The sequence below is a fragment of the Haliotis rubra genome, unplaced genomic scaffold (assembly GCF_003918875.1).
Source record: "Haliotis rubra isolate DU_JTF1 unplaced genomic scaffold, ASM391887v1 Scf32, whole genome shotgun sequence".
NCBI lineage: Eukaryota > Metazoa > Mollusca > Gastropoda > Lepetellida > Haliotidae > Haliotis > Haliotis rubra.
In genome coordinates this window covers 59,799-77,154 of record NW_025766991.1, presented here as the reverse complement: position 1 = coordinate 77,154, position 17,356 = coordinate 59,799, and the positions used below count along the sequence as shown (strand labels likewise).

At 42.6% G+C, this 17,356-nt stretch overlaps 1 protein-coding gene across 1 annotated transcript in view; it reads right to left on the bottom strand.

Annotated features, from left to right (window-relative positions):
- The window catches only part of LOC124283650, a 31,109-nt gene that overhangs the window by 13,527 nt on the left and 226 nt on the right, over window positions 1-17,356 (bottom strand). The window contains exons 2-7 of the mRNA XM_046719642.1: window positions 10,623-10,800; window positions 10,230-10,407; window positions 8,705-8,828; window positions 5,194-5,379; window positions 4,769-4,956; window positions 2,207-2,380 (exon numbers count right to left, since the gene is read on the bottom strand). Coding sequence (XP_046575598.1) covers window positions 2,207-2,380; window positions 4,769-4,956; window positions 5,194-5,379; window positions 8,705-8,828; window positions 10,230-10,407; window positions 10,623-10,758 — 986 coding nt within the window. The 5' untranslated portion in view covers window positions 10,759-10,800. The remainder of the gene's footprint in view (window positions 1-2,206; window positions 2,381-4,768; window positions 4,957-5,193; window positions 5,380-8,704; window positions 8,829-10,229; window positions 10,408-10,622; window positions 10,801-17,356) is intronic.

Sequence of the window (17,356 nt, the reverse complement as noted above, 5' to 3'; positions counted from 1 at the left end):
CCAGCAAGATATATGAACATCCAGCAGCGTATACTGACATCCAACAAGATATATTGACATCCAGCAAGGTATACTGACATCCAGGGAGGGTATACTAACATCCGACGAGATATATGGACATCCAGCAAGGTATACTGGCATCCAACAGGGTCTAGTGACATCCAGTGAGGGTATATTGACATCCAGTGAGGGTATATTGACATCCAGCAAGGTATATTGACATCCAGCAAGATTTATTGACATCCAGCAGAGTATACTGACATCCAGCGAGGGTATACTGACATCCAGCAAGATATATTGACATCCAGCAAGGCATACTGACATCCAGTGAGGGTATACTAACATCCGACAAGATATATTGACATCCAGCAGATATCTTGACATCCAGCAAGGTATACTGACATCCAGCGAGGGTATATTAACATCCGACGAGATATATTGACATCCAGCAAGGTATACTGACATCCAGCAAGATATATGGACATCCAGTGAGGGTATATTGACATCCAGCAAGGTATATTGACATCCAGCAAGATATATTGACATCCGGTGAGGGTATATTGACATCCAGCGAGATATACTGACATCCAGCAAGATATATGGACATCCAGTGAGGGTATATTGACATCCGGTGAGGGTATATTGACATCCAACAAGGTATACTGACATCCAGCAAGGTATACTGACATCCAGCAAGATATATGGACATCCAGCAAGGTATATTGACGTCCAGCAAGGTATACTGACATCCAGCAAGATATATGGACATCCAGCAAGATATATGGACATCCAACAGGTATATTGACAGCCAACAAGGTATACTGACATCCAGCAAGGTATATGGACATCCAGCAAGATATATGGACATCCAACAGGTATATTGACAGCCAACAAGGTATACTGACATCCAACAAGGTATACTGACATCCAGCAAGATATATGACATCCAGACATTGACATCCAGTGAGGGTAAATTGACACCCAGCAAGGTATACTGACATCCAGCAAGATATATGGACATCCAGCAAGGTATATTGACGTCCAGCAAGATATATGGACATCCAGCAAGATACATGTATATGGACATCCGGTGAGGGTATATTGACATCCAGCAAGGTATACTGACATCCAGCAAGATATATGGACATCCAGCAAGATATACTGACATCCAGCAAGATATATGGACATCCAGCAAGATATATGGACATCCGGTGAGGGTATATTGACATCCAGCAAGGTATACTGACATCCACCAAGGTATACTGACATCCAGCAAGGTATATGGACATCCAGCAAGATATATGGACATCCAACAGGTATATTGACAGCCAACAAGGTATACTGACATCCAACAAGGTATATGGACACCCAGCAAGATATATTGACATCCAGCAAGGTATATTGACGTCCAGCAAGGTATACTGACAACCAGCAAGATATATGGACATCCAGCAAGATATATGGACATCCAACAGGTATATTGACAGCCAACAAGGTATACTGACATCCAACAAGGTATACTGACATCCAGCAAGGTATACTGACATCCAGCAAGGTATACTGGCATCCAACAGGGTCTATTGACATCCAGTGAGGGTTTATTGACATCCAGTGAGGGTATATTGACATCCAGCAAGGTATATTGACATCCAGCAAGATATATGGACATCCAGTGAGGGTAAATTGACATCCAGCAAGGTATATTGACATCCAGCAAGGTATATTGATGTCCAGCAAGGTATACTGACATCCAGCAAGATATATGGACATCCAGCAAGATATATGGACATCCAGCAAGGTATATTGACATCCACCAAGGTATATTGACATCCAGCGAGGTATACTGACATCCAGCAAGATATATGGACATCCAGTGAGGGTATATTGACATCCAGTGAGAGTATATTGACATCCAGCGAGGTATACTGACATTCAGCAAGATATATGGACATCCAGTGAGGGTATATTGACATCCAGTGAGGGCATCCAGTGAGGGTATATTGACATCCAGTGAGGGTATACTGACATCCAACAAGGTATACTAACATCCGACGAGATATATTGAGATCCAGCAAGATATATGGACATCCAGCAAGATATATGGACATCCAACAAGGTATATTGACATCCAACAAGATATATAGACATCCAGCAAGGTATATTGACATCTGAAAAGGTGTACTGATTATAAGCAAGGTGTACAGACCTGCACTCCACATACTGCACCAGCTGTAAGTAGGAAGGTATGGAGCTGACAGTTTCCACATACATGGGGCAGATTTGGTGGTGTATTGACAGCCGGTTCACACACAGAGCTATGTTGAACTGTTCCAGACATTCCTGACTCTCCACATATGCAGGGGTCAAGATGGTGATGATTCTGAAACAGGAATAGTGCAGAGCTGTACAACAAGTGGTGGTAGTGGTGGAATTGGGTTCAACGTCATGCTTGAGAATATTTCGGCTCATATGACGACGTGCATGCGTGTGTATGTGTATGTGTGGCTGCTTGTACTAGCCCAGACTGAAGCTGGTTTTATAGTGCTAGCCCACTGAGATACCATGCCGCAGTGAAGCATGAATACCCCACTCAGACACATTATACCAACTCCAAGCTGACCAGTCCTTGTTGTACCCATTAATGCCGAGCACCAGGCAGGGACCAACAAGTACCATATGTTAACGTCTTTTTGGTATGATGCGGTTGGGGATCGAAACCGCGACCTTCTGCACTCTGGGCGGCTGCTCTAACCACTACACCACGGAGGCGGTGTGTACCGAATGAAAAATGAGAAAATCTTTACACTGCATCTGATTCTCCCTGGATACAGTGAGTGAGAAGGTGTGGTCATAATACAACACCTCATGATTATTTCCAAGTTGGAGCAAGGTGTGTTTTAGAAAACACTAACACCATTGGGCAATTTGAGCCCCCATAGGGAGTACACTTCACCTTTATTGCAATTGGGTATGGGGAATACACTCACACCACTTGGAAACCGGTGCACTAGTTTACAGTTGGGTACAGGGAGAACATTAATACCACAGCTGGGCCTCTATTTCACAGTTGTGTACAGCATGCCTAATGAGTACGCCTCTATAAGCCCTATAATAGCATTGGGTTCATGATTAAGAAATACAGCTCGCAAGCGTCCTCGTACTTTAACCATAATAGTTCAGGGCGAAAGTGTGTTTTATTACACTATACATGGTGGTAGAGCGAACTGTATTTCGTTTCTAAGATGCCAAATTTAATACTTTCTAAGGATAATTACGATTAATTTAAGGCAGAAAACAAACGACGGTGTCGGTGACCTAAATTAAGAATCCTCGCACAGGCCAACTGGCTCGCTGTTCTATTTATGTGTCTGCCCCCCTATGTTAAGACGAACGTTACCAGAAAAAAACAAATGATAACAGTTTGATGACAGTTACGTTCGGATTATGTAATTTTCTGAATAAAATTGATATTTTATACTTATCCTGACTCATGCTCTTTTGCTTGTCTTCTTCTTCTTGCGAACATAGTGGAACACTTGTATCTCCCTAATTGAAGCTCCCTTCAATGTAAAATCACTAATTAGTACTCACCAAGAGTTGCTCCCCTTTCCGAAATGCGTGGGAAAGACGGCGGCACCTCTTCCCACATGCTTCACTCTCTCCTTCTTCGCCCAGTGAGCAGAATGTGAGAGCGCCTGTGTCTCCCTACGGCACTATATCCTTTGATTATTCTTATTTAGTTACCTCTTCTAGTCATCTATAGAGGTTTAGCTAGTATCCTTCAACATTATGATTTAATATTTATTCGTATTTTCTGCTGTTTATTCACGGGACGCCGTGATTGTTCAGTAGTTTACGTTGATGAAAATCTGTACTGTTTGCAGGTTACATTTTTCTGCTGCTGATCCGCATTTGATATGCCCTAGCTGTACTGTACCATGTTCATTTGACAAGCATGAGTCAGGATAAGGAAAAATAAATATCTTTTCTGAATTATTTTAAATACATCTGTCATTAACGTAAACCATATGGGGCAATATGAACATCGCATTTCTACTACCAACGTAAGTTTAGATCAGTACATCCAGATGAACTGAGTAGTCAAGCGACATTCCATGATTGCATTGTGGGAATGTAAACATTGCGAACGTTACCGTGTACTTGTGAGTCGAATTGACACATTTTTACCGTTGTAAAACATAAATGTAATGTTTCCACCAGTGATGTTAGCTGCGTGAAGCAACTGCAAACCAAGAAACGGGATGCAACGGAGTAGTTTACTGTAGGAGGCTGTACGAGGCGATGACAACTGACATGCATCGTGACGTCGCTTACATTGTGACGTAATGTAAATTGGTTCGATTACGAGGGGGCACACTAGAATGGCGCAGTGGCGGCAAAACGTCATTTAATTGTTACGTCATCAAAAAAGTATACCTTTATTGTCTGATAGTCATCTTAGAAAGCACATTAAACCACTCAGCAAACTATCTCACATCTGGGCACAAAACATACACCACTGGAATGTCTGGACTTGTTTTACAACTGGGCATAAGAAGTACACCACTAGAACACCTGGACTGGTTTTACAGCTGGGCACTAGAAATACACCACCAGAATAAGTCAATGTTTTACAGTTGGGTACAGGGTATATGCTCACACCACTGGGCTATATCTATATTGGGTGTACACTGCCACCAGTTGTCCACATTAACACACAGAGAACACAAGGAGAACTGCAAGCTGTGAGATTGTGAAGAATCCTCACCTGACCGACTGCATCATCACATGGAAGACATTCTCCTGCCACACCTCATTGACTGAGAACTGGAGCTGTTGCTTGTACACCTTCAGGCCAGGGCGGATCTCTGTCAGCTGAGTAGCAACTGTGTCAGCCCAATGGTTGTCATGGTTACTGTGAGATATGAACACATCAATACTCTGATCCTCTTCTGGCTGCAAATGTGAAACTCATGATGAGATAAATCTGTAATATTCAGTATGAAAATGACGGCTGAACGATGACTGACATGGTCAAAAAATGGTTGTTGCATTTCATTGTGATATTTATTGTAGTACATGAGGATTAATGTGCAACATGTTTGTTATGCTAGGATGCTAAGCACCTACTAAGCATGATATGATGGTTCGTGTGAGTTTTGTGAGGTCCCGAGACAATTATGCTCTTCTCACCAGTGTGAGATTCTGTGTTTCCCAGGTTTTCTTCAGATGCTTGAACAGTTCCACAGCCTGTATGTCCCTCATGCTGAGATCTGCTGCATAAAGGACAATCTTCAGACATCTTAGAGGGAGACCTGCCTTGATCCAGTGACAAGCTCCATCTACCATTGCCTTCAGCACTGCCACTCGGGACTGGCCCTAGAATACACAATGAATTTCGCTTATGTCAATCTTTACCATGAAGGAAGATTAGGTTCTTGAGAGGCATTTAGAAGTTGGTGTTCATGTAAAACGCAAATATTACGGATGACATCTTCTTCTTTATTGTATATCACAATATGATTTTCATATTGTATATGCCCATGATCTGTACATCTCACTCTTTCATCTCCCGTTTCTTATTCAGTTTATTGTATATACATGCAGCACTGTCTTCTTGTACATTTAGCATATATACTCATTGATGTATCTTGTTTGTTACAATTCACCTGACAAAGGAGCAAGGAACAGCCCAGAAACGTTGTGATATACAATAAAGAAGAAGTTGTCATCCATAATATTTGTGTTTTACATGAAGGAAGATTGCAGCAAAACATAAAAATGTAACATAACCTTCCCGACTCATACTCATTGCTGGTGTCTTCTCATTCACCAAATATAGCGGAAACATCCTGTGTGAGTTCCCCAAGAACAAAAAACATCTCACCTTAAAGCACTCTTGTTCCATGCAGTCTAATGGTGGGAATGTAAAGGTATGCATCCTGAAGGACAATGTTCTGTAGAAGACCAGTCTGTTCTATCTCCATATATAATTGTGGTAAATGAATCATTCCAAACTTGTCTGGCTTTTGACAGTTCAATTTGTTGAACTGATTCACATTGCAAATTGAACAAAACTTTTCGTTTGAATTATATTGCAGGACCAAGTATATCAGTGAATGAAAGACTGAAGTTAGGGCATCTTGCTGTATTGTATTTCCTGCTGCTTCAGACAGAAGTGTGTTGACTGCTGAGAGAAGGAGGTTCTTCACACTATTGCACAGTATCCCTTCTTTAAAAAAAAAATGCATCATCCAGGATGCCGCAATTCTTCTAGTATTTCGCCAACCTCCTACCAAGGTGATTGTTGTAATTAAACAGCTAGGGAAGGAATGTGAGTGAGTTTAGTTTTACTTTAGAATTTCATCAGCAAGCACTCTATGAAGACTACTGATTTAATGCAAATTTAATCTACTGATGAAGAGTACGTCAAACTCGACTATGGGCTAAGATGGCACCTTTGGTCTTTGCTTGAATGTGATTGTCTGTGTTTGATGTTTTGTGAATTGTGACTAATGGACAAGGATAACACTTCACTTATTCTGCTTCATGACTTACATCAATATCCTTCAGCTAGAATTAGGCTTCCGACTGACCAGCAGGATTTGTGATCAGTTTACTTGCTTCCAATTATCTCAGTGTTTCCACAGATGCGACTCACACACAAGCATTCAGCTACAAGAACAATACTGACTAAACACAAGGACCCCACTCCCCTCACCACCACAGAAATTAACCCTGAGGGTCCAGATCCATGGTGGTATCTTCCACACACACACCATCCAACATTACCCCCATCCAATATCCCTCCCACCCCCACCCCTATGGTGCATAGCGCTGCAGCATTGTGCACATTCATCATGTTCATCTTTGTGAATCAGTATCAGGTGTATAATCCTCAAATTTCTGGTGGGTGCTCTTGAATGAGTGAGTGAGTTTAGTTTTACGCCGCACTCAGCAATATTCCAGCTATATGGCATCGGTCTGTAAATAAACGAGTATGGACCAAACAATCCAGTGATCAACAGCATGATCTGCGCAATTTGGAATCAATGACATGTGTCAACCAAGCCAGCGAGCTTGACCACCCGATCCCGTTAGTCGTCTCTTACGACAAGCATGGGTTACTGAAGATTCATTCTAACCCAGACCTTCATGGGTCACTAGGGAAGGGAGATCTGAGTCCCAATATATATTTCCACAGTAAGGGCTTGGTCTAAAGATCCGACCACTGGGAACAGACTATCAACCCTGATAAAAAGTGGTGTGAATTCAGCTGAGGTAGAGCTGATGTGATCCTGATTTTTCTTCTGACAAACCACAACAGAGAGAAAGAAACTCTCTTAGTCATATGACACCTCAAAGTAATTACTACTGTTGCATTGACAGAGTGTGAGATAGCAAGGCCAAAGAAGGATTGTCTGGTGGAAGTATCTAACTGAACCACTTATATATTGTCTATCTAAATATGTTTTGCTCTTGAAATCTGACAAGAAAGAAAAAATTCATTCACTTCTGGGGCCTTGAAGAAGAGCTGACATGCCTTGCCTGGGAAACTTCTTGGAATCGGATTTGGTAATCTCTGGGTCCATGTAGCCTCAGCAAAGGAAGTGTCTAGAATCTTTGCTACCTGAGAGATTGGATTAATCTGTGGAATGGTCAACAGGAAAGGAATCCCTACTAGGCAAAGAGATGCCAGTGAGTGAGTGAGTGAGTATGGTTATACAGCTGCTTTTAGCACTATTCCAGCAATATCATGATGGGGAAACCAGAAATGGGCTTCACACATTGTACCCATATGGAAAATCAAACCCAAGTCTTTGGCATGACAAGTGAACACTTTAACCACTAGGCTACCGCACTGCCCCAAACAGATGCAAAGTTTGTAATAAGAGCCAATAATTCATGGTCTTCATAAATGGAAGCATAGTCCTCGTGTTGGTATGACTCTTTTTCTAATACCTGCTCAAACACATCTTCATTCTGAAAGAGTTAATAAGCATTGGGGGGGAATGAAAGTCAAACTTTAGGCTAAATTACCACCCAACTCCCAAAAATAAAGAGTGAATATGATTAAAGGAATTTACAAATGTGTACTCTACACTAAATCTTTTTGAAGAAAACAGATAACTTTGACACAATGGTTTGGAATATGAGCAAAGAGAAAAAATCCAACTAGTTCATTGGCTTGAAAATGAACGAGCAACAAGTCAGCTTGGTCATGTGGCTAAGGTGTGCCAGAGGGTGTGTGTTTGGTTGAAATGTTTATCTGCACATCGAGAAAAACAACACAGGAAGTTTCCACTTGGGAATGAGAAGAGATAACTAAATAGTATGAGTCAAGATGAAGTACTCAGGGTTCATAACATTTGTTTGTTTATTTGTTGTTTAACGTCAATCTCAGTAATAATCCTGCAACATGACTTCAGCCTGTGAATAATCAAGTTCGACCAATAAGTGAACAACTAATGAGCGATACTCCACACTATCATGGGCTAATATAAACCGAGCCACCAAATTTGACTATCCAGTACATCTACTCACCTTGCATGACCAGCATACATTGCCGGGAGCCACGTAGCCTAAGAATCCCTACAAGGTCACTTTCAACAAACCATGAATCTCATTATAATTTACAGTTTCTACTTCTGGCCCTTTTGATTTCAATTATGAACATTCTTGAATATTTTGCATGAATTCTGACCTGGTCTCCTGTGGCTAGGAGAGGGGTTATGACAGTTGTGTCCTCATTGTTAAAGATGGGTGTCATGGCACGGAACATGGTGCTGATCTGCTGGGCCGTCGTTCCACCCTCCGCCCTACGAGCTCTGGAGATTTGAAGGTGAGATTTATGTGTCTCATAACTGCTATCAAACATATATGGCCAATCAAATTCGTCAGTGATTAGCTTCGCCATGCTGACGACCTGAGGTCAGCCTATGACATACTACTGACAAGTTGGTCATACTTGGTGCTTTTGAGGTCGCCTTCGCCTGTTGGCATTTCAGCAGTAAGGTCATACTTAGGTTGAATTCACCTATATATGTATCACAACTTGGTGGTTTTAGAGAGATTATCCATGTTCTTAGGTCATACCTATTTTTCATCATCATAACTGCCTTGATGATGCAACAGTAATGATGGAAACTTTGGGTGGAGGGTCACACTAAGTAGTACGGAGTAGGTCAGATGGTGTCCCAAAACAACATGTTATGTATAATGCAACTCTGTGGTCATGACAGTTGTTCAAATAAGTGTTGATTCAATACTAAAATGGTACGGTTTTAGAGTGTGGAGGAAACAGATTACTGCACCTATGCCTGTCAGATGCAATATGTGTTACAAGTTGTTGAGAGTAATGGTATCTGACAGAGATGAATGTAGCAATCTCTATGTATTCAGGTTCGATCCCCGACCGCATCATACCAAAAAGACGTTAAAATATGGTACTTGTTGGTCCCTGCCTGCTCGGCATTAATGGGTAATGACTGGTCGGCTCGGAGTCAGTATAATGTGTCTGAGTTTGGTATTCATGCTTCACTGCGGCATGGTATCTCAGTGGGCTAGCACTATAAAACCAGCTTAAGTCTGGGCTAGTACAAGCAGCCGCACATACACATACACACGCATGCATGTCGTCATATGAGCGAAATATTCTCAAGCACGACGTAAAACCCAATTTCACCTCACTTCTATGTATTCATGCTAAGGCCTGACCAATTTTATTTCTTGTTTTACAGATTTTTGTCCTCAGAAAACCTAAAGGCAGGAGGGAAAGAAATAAAAAATAAAAATCACCAGTCAAAGTAATATTCCTTTTAAATACTAAAAGTACTTTATTTTTGGCAATTTGTGAAGTGTATATGGGGCAAAAAACAATCAAAATTTGTTGTTGTTGTAATTTTACATTTTTGTCCAATATAAACATGAGGATTTTATTTTTGAGCAGGGAAAAATAACGTCTTTTTTTTTCCCTTATTCTTGAAAAAATATGGCCGGCGGATCCATAAAACAAGAAATAATTGGTCTGTCCCAATTGGTTGGGATATTTCCCAGATCTCTCTATCTTTCATGGTTTAAATCAAAACTAAACAGAAGGTAATTGTTATTTAAAATATTTCATTCTTGCACAATGTTTAGTCAAAACAGGACAAAACTTGGTCAAATACATCCTTTAAACATCATTCTTGGATATCTGATCCCTAAGGCAAGAAGGCTGATAATCTTACCTCTCAAAACACACCAGTCGCCTGTAGGGGACATTGTGGGGCAGTGGTTTGGACACCCAGCAATGGAAGTTAGTCCTGAGGTCAAGCTCCTTGTCCCTCGCCAGTTCTTGGACGCTGATGTTCAAATTGCGACTTAAGGCAGCAATGAGTGTACCAGGTGAAGCAGTAGAATAGTCTCCTGCACACAAATTCTGGCTAATCAAACTGACGCATTAACACTGACATGAGAATGTGTTGAAATTGTTTTTTCTATTAAAGAAGCACATTACACACTATTCTCAGAATATTTCAATTCGTTTCAATGCTGTTTCTTCTTATCATAGCTTATAGAATATGTACTTGAAACATATGTAAAACTACACACTTCATACAAATAGGAATGTTGGACTGTACCTTGAAAGGCTGAGACGAAGATGATGTCCGATGCCTCATCTTGTTGCAGCTGTGTGATGTCCCCTATCAGCAGCTGTATCTCGCTTGTACCCAGGGCTGTCTTCAGCTGGATGCTGTCTTCCTTGTGGAGAACCATCTTTCACCTCAACAGGATCAAACACTAAGAGACATCCTTAATCTGCAGAGGATCAAACAGTTATGAATTAGCTCAGTAGGATCAAACATCAAGAGCATCACCTGGCAAAGATCAAATACTGACAGCATATTCCACCCAAGTAGGATCAGACACCAAGAGCATCCTCAATATGACTTGGGTCAAACACTCAGTGCATCCTTCACATGACTTGGGTCAAACATTCGGTGCATCCTTCACATACAAATAGGATCAAACACTAAGAGTATCTTTTACCTGAATAGGATACAAAAATGTAATTTTTATGATAAAATTGATATTTTATACTTATCCTGACTCATGTTTATTTGCTTTCTCATTCCTCTCTTCCGAATGGTCAAGTGGAAACTTGAATCCCTTCAATTCCCTAGAAGCGAACGTACAATCACTCACCCTGAATTACCTCCCTTTTCCCGCCAAAAAAGGCACGTGATCACCTCATGCCTAGTCCTCACTCTCTCCGACTATTGCCCCACGCAACTTTACAGGGAAACCCGAGTGGTGAGAGGGGACGGTTGGGAGGGCTTCATCTCATGAGTCAGGATAAGTATGAAATATAAATTTTATCATAAAAATTACATATTTTTCCTTATCCTGACTCATGCTTATTTGTTTTCAGAATCCAACGGAATAGGTGGTGGGTCAGCCACCTACAAGATTCCCTACATGATTTTATTCACATCTCCATTCGCTTATATATGACCCCCTGGGAATTATTCTTCTGCCGCTAACATATATTTTTTATGCTCATTTTACATACATATTAGAAGTAAACTTTAGGTTTAGTGGCTTTAGTATAATTAGACGCATCATTGTCTAGATATCTGGAACGACCCAATGTGTTACGGTAAGATCTAGTACCGAAACTGGTATCGCGATCCATCTGTTAAGGCAAGGACTTTACCAAAACTGAGTCTATGTTTCACTGATGCGCTGTCTAATCTCGTAAGACAGGGGAACATGGATTCTCAGCCGGTGGCAATGGATCAGTTGCCTGGCGTCAACGAGTGAGATTTACGTCTTCCGTCGAGATATCTCTTAGATAGTGGTTAACGAAGACAGTGTCTGACTTCCAAAAGCAGCCTTCCATTATAGATGATCTCGAGCAGTTTCCATGTCGGGCTGAGTGTCGAGGCCAATGCTCTAACTTCATGTGGGTTTGATGCTCTTGATGCTAACCCTGCTGCTTTGTAAGCTCTTAGGATCACCACTCTGATCCAGAAGGAGACTGTGGTACAGGAGACTTCTACAGTCGTAGTGGTTGATAGTGGGATGAATAGACACTTGAGCTCCGATCGGGCATAAGGACAGATCTTGTGTGTCATCTGTACCCAGGATGGTTGATAATGCCGAAACGTGGAACTGACAATCCGGTTGGCCCGGTAGCTGGTTCTTAGCTATGAAGTCCCATCTAAGGCCTAGATGGACTGCCGCCCTTCCTCCCGTGTCGAATCTCGTACGGCTGAAGTCAAGGGCCTGGATCTCAGACATCCAAGCAACAATAGCCAGGGCGAGGAGGAATATTGTGTTTTGAGTTAATGACTCAAATGTTGTCTGCGTCAGCAGCTCATAAACATCACTGATGAGGTGCTGCAACACTATGTTGAGGTCCCATGCTGGTGCTCTGAACTTCTGCTGTTGATCTTCTAACTTGAAAGATCTCAGCAGGACTACTAGTTCCGGCACCTTGGTCAGCTTCACCCCTGTCTTCATGGTGATTACTAAGCTGATTGCCGCCAGGTAGGTAGACAAAGTAGAACCCTTCAGATGTTTAGTGGACCTCAAATGACACAGGTAGTCTGCTACTTGTGGATGTATCGCTTTCCTGGCCATGAACCCCTGCCGAACAGCATACTGGTCAAAGTTTCCCCACTTTTCATCATACAAGTTACTTGTAGATCTTCATAGAATCAGGGATACTCCACTAGAGCAGCCAAGGCAGTAACCTTGGCTGCTCTAGTGGAGTATCCTCGATTCTTCAAGCAGTACATAATATGCTCCATACGTGTAACTGGAACACTGCTGGGTTCTTGTGTCGCTTCTTGGTGTGAGGGTTGATGAGTAGGTTCGGCCAGTCTGGAAGTTGTAGTACGGGTTTGATGTGCTGAGCTATGAGGTCTGGGAACCATAGTCTCGCTGGCCAGTAAGGCGCGACCAAAGTCAGTAGTAGGACCATCGTTTGGCTGATCTTGCGTAATACTTATGGTAGCAGGATCGATGGGGTGAGGCGTAAGCGTTCAGTCCTTCCCAGAACATGGTCAGGGCGTCAACAGCCCATGCTAGTGGGTCTGGCACTGGTGAGACGAAGGTTGTCTCCTGATGGTTGAACCAGGTTGCAAACAGGTCAATGAGAGGACGGCCGAAGTTCTGCTGTTACCCACTGGAATGCCTCTGGATGTAACTTCTACTCTGTAGGAGACGGTCGTACTGATCTGGATAGAGCGTCAGCTAAGACGTTCTTCTCTCCTGGGATGTGGCGGGCCCTCATCCTCAGGTTGATGTCGTCTGCAATGTTGTACAGCTGGAACATTAGATGAAGCAGTGACTCTGATCTCGTGGACCCTTGCAGATTGATGTAAAAGGCCACCGTGGTGTTGTCAGTGTGTATCATCAGGATCTGATCTCTTAACTGCGCTGCAAAGTATTGCACTGCTTCTATTACTGCTTTCAGTTCTAGCTGATTGATGTGTAGACCCCTCTCTGTTTGTGTCCATCGCCCTGCTGCAATCTTGTCGTTGAAATGTGCCCCCCATCCTTGGAGGGACGCATCCACGTAGAGATGAAGGTCGTATGCTGGCTCTCTCAAATAGGTTCTGCCGCAAACATTCGATCTTACTGTCAACCAAAGCAGGAACTGCTATAGATGTTGTGGGATGGCGAACCTCTGGACCTCATCTAGATGAGTTATCAGGAAGTGCTGTAGCGGTTGTAGCTGCAATCTTCCTCTGCGTGTGAGAGCCTGTGCCGACGTCAGTAGACCCAAGATTCGCTGCCACGTTCTTAAGTCTAGTGACGAGTTGAGGGCATCTGGTATGCACGACTGGATGCTGCGCCATTGGTCTTCTTGAACCAGGATGCGATTCTGCGACGTCAGGAATCTGATGCCCAGGAACTGTAGATCTTGGGTTGGTTCCAACTCCGACTTTTGAAGATTCACCAGCCAGCCCAGTTGTTTCTGTCTGCAGGTTGATCGTAAACTGCAACTGTTGTCTGAGTAGATTTGCTTCTTGATGCGCCTGGATGCTGTCGTCTAGGTAGAAGGCATTGCGTATACACCTCTGATGGAGTTATGCTACGATTGGTTTGGTTATTCGCATAATTAACCAGGGGGCTGACGAAATAAAAGGGCAGTACCTTCCACTGGTAGTGTCGCCCTTCGAACAGGAATCGTAGGTACTTCCTTGATTCTGGATGCATTAGGATGTGTAAATACGCATCTTGCAGATCTATGCTGGCCATGAAGTCATTTGGTCAGATTAGATGTCTTAGCTGAGGTAGATGTAGCATCTTTTGACTTTCTCTGGTCTCAACAGGTAAAAACTTGGAAAGTAATACCCGGGCGTGAGTCTGCGTTTATCGATGATCTCTACAGCTTCCTCTGATACTAACATGTCGATTGTCTCGGTCACCTTGTCTCGCTGTAGCTGAGGATACCGGAAGACCAAAGGTTGGATGGTCAATGGCGGCGTCAACTGCAACTGGATACTGTAGCCCTCTTGTAGAACTTCTATGACATACTCGTCTTGTAGTACTCTCCAATTTTCTCAGGAGAGACCCAGACATCCACCCATGGCTGACGGTTGTACAGGAACGGCTGGAGGTGGAAGGGACCAGTTGTTCTGAACCTGCACTTCAATAACGGGACCTCCTAGCACTGCCAGAGGACTGTCCACGGCCAGAGTAACTTCTGGTGTTACTGGAACAATGAAAAGACCCTGAGTAGCTGGGTACTTCTTCTCCTTGGACCGCTGTATGCCAGAGAAGCGGGACCATAGTTGACTGCGCTGAGTTGATTGACGAACTATGGTGTTCATCGTCATGATGGACTTTATCAACATCAAGTCTTGGAGTCTTGTGATACTTCACGGGATAGCTGCCGGATGCCGCTGTCAAACAGCTGCGGGATGACTGCTACAGACTCATCTGTAGACAACGCCGACAGGGCTGACTTCTGCTGCCTCTGGATCTGCAATGACCTCGGTGGACTGCTAGCAGGGAGGTGCACCGACCCTGAAGATCTAACAGCATCACTGCAAGGGGTAGACTGCAAGAATGACATCGGCGACATCATACTTTTGATCTGTGCTGACAGGTTCTCAACACTGGAAGTTCTCATCAAAGGCATAATCAAACTGTAAACCAGCCATAGAAGAACACCCAGGGTGTGAATCAAGAGCTGAGACGTGATGGACCAATGTTTACACTGTGAAATGTAAACAAATAGTCATCTTGAAACGGAGTGAAAACATCAATTAATTTGACATAATATGTACAAATTTTGTGACAAATATGATAAATAACATATTAATAAACACATTCACGGCAGAATTTGAGCTAAATATCCAAAAAGTATGAGCTGCGAAGGGACCCTGGAGTGACCACCCAACCCACCGCTTGGGCGATAGAGGAGAGAGTGAGGACTAGGCATGATGTTATCACGTGCCTGTTTTGGTGGGAAAAGGGAGGTAATTCAGGGTGAGTGATTGTATGTTCGCTTCTCAGGAATTGAATGGATTCAATTTTCCACTAACCATTCAGAAGAGAGGAATGAGAAAGCAAATAAGCATAAGTCAGGATAAGGAAAAAGTATCCTTCACTCAAATTGGGGAGCAGGGGCAAGAGGCCCTACCCCCCAACCCCAATATTTGAAGAATGATAAAATAATGTCCATTGTATATCAAAGAACATCAAAGAAGATGTGACTGAATGTAAACGAGTGGAAGTAAAACTGAAGAGACAAAATTATGATTTGAAAGCGGTAGGTTCAATGTAAACACTTCACTCTGTAAACAACAGTAGGGTAGATTCATAACAACTGTCAGATTAGTTACCGTTTTCAGGTGGTTGTGACAAGGACTATTAAGTCATTGCTTGGGAATTTGATAAAATCGAAGGAACACAGAATTTTAATACATTTACTCAATGCTATTGTAAAGTATGGCAGCCAAAATTATATGTTTCAAACTATTCAGATCAAGATTCATGTGTGATCAAATATATAGAATCTGTTGGTCTGTCACAATATTGTTGCAATGGTATTATCAACATCGCCTGTAGATTGTGGGGCTTCATTTGTGGTGAAACAGTTTGTGACCATGTGTTTCCAAACATGAGTCATTATTATTCTGCTGCTGATGGCTAAGTGTTCAGTCTTAGATATTATATGGACCCATGAAGGTCCGGGTTAGAATTGGTCTTCAGTAACCCATGCTTGTCATAAGAGGTAACTAATGGGATTAGGTGGTCAGGCTCGCTGACTTGACACATTTCATCCTATCCCAATTGCTTAAAACGATGCTCATGCTGTTAATCACTGGATTGTCTGGTCCAGATTTGATTAGTTACAAATCGCAGCCATATAGTTGGAATATTGCTGAGTGCAGCGTTTAACAACAATCAATCCACAAATATGAGACCCTACGCCATAGGGGACCGTACCAGTCTAAGTAAACTTAGACTCAGTATTATTCGTTACACTGCTATACTGGGTCTAACAAAACCTTGTGGAAGGTCGCGTCAGGTAACCTTTGAACGACCTATGACCGTCCAATCAAACGCGAGACGGCCGAACGGATTTAACCATTCAGACAACAGCTACTATTTAGGGTTCGGCGGGACTTACAAAATGGATTTTCTCTTCCCCGTTCGCAACACTGATCTCCCAACAAATGAAAATTGCATAAAACACAGATATTTGCCCTGCAGTATATAACTTTGGGGTTTCTGGTGACATGGCTATCATTAGCTTATATTTCAGCAAGCTGACATGCTTTAATACTGACAAAACGCTATTTTCAGCAACTGTTTACTCACTGCTCAGTGGCGTGCCTCACTCGGAAGCGATCGTACGGAAAATAGCATTTGGAATCGTTCGGTACAAATTTTTGGGAGGTAAAAGTTCAAAAGGTATGTGCGAATGTCAATTTTCGCGATTTGGAAGCTGTGTTCTGATTGGTCAATTGAAAAGGTTATCTGACGCGACCTTCCAAGGTTTTGTTAGACCTAGTATAACAGTGTAACGAATAATACTGAGCCTAAGTTACTGGGGACCGTACACAATTTATGGTGGGTGGTGGGGTGGGTGGTGTTGATGATTTTACGGGGGTCACCCATTTTGTTCTGGGGAGATGTGTATGGGGGTTTCATCAATTTTGTATACATGTACTGGGGGGCATCAATTTTGTACATGATGATATTAAATAGATTATGCTAAAACATTAATACGGGAGGGGGTGTCATTGATTTTGTACATGACATGCAGGGGGGTCACTTACTGTCTACATAAATTTTGGGGGGCGGGGGCATTCACATTGTACATGCTTCCCCATATTGATCCCCCTAG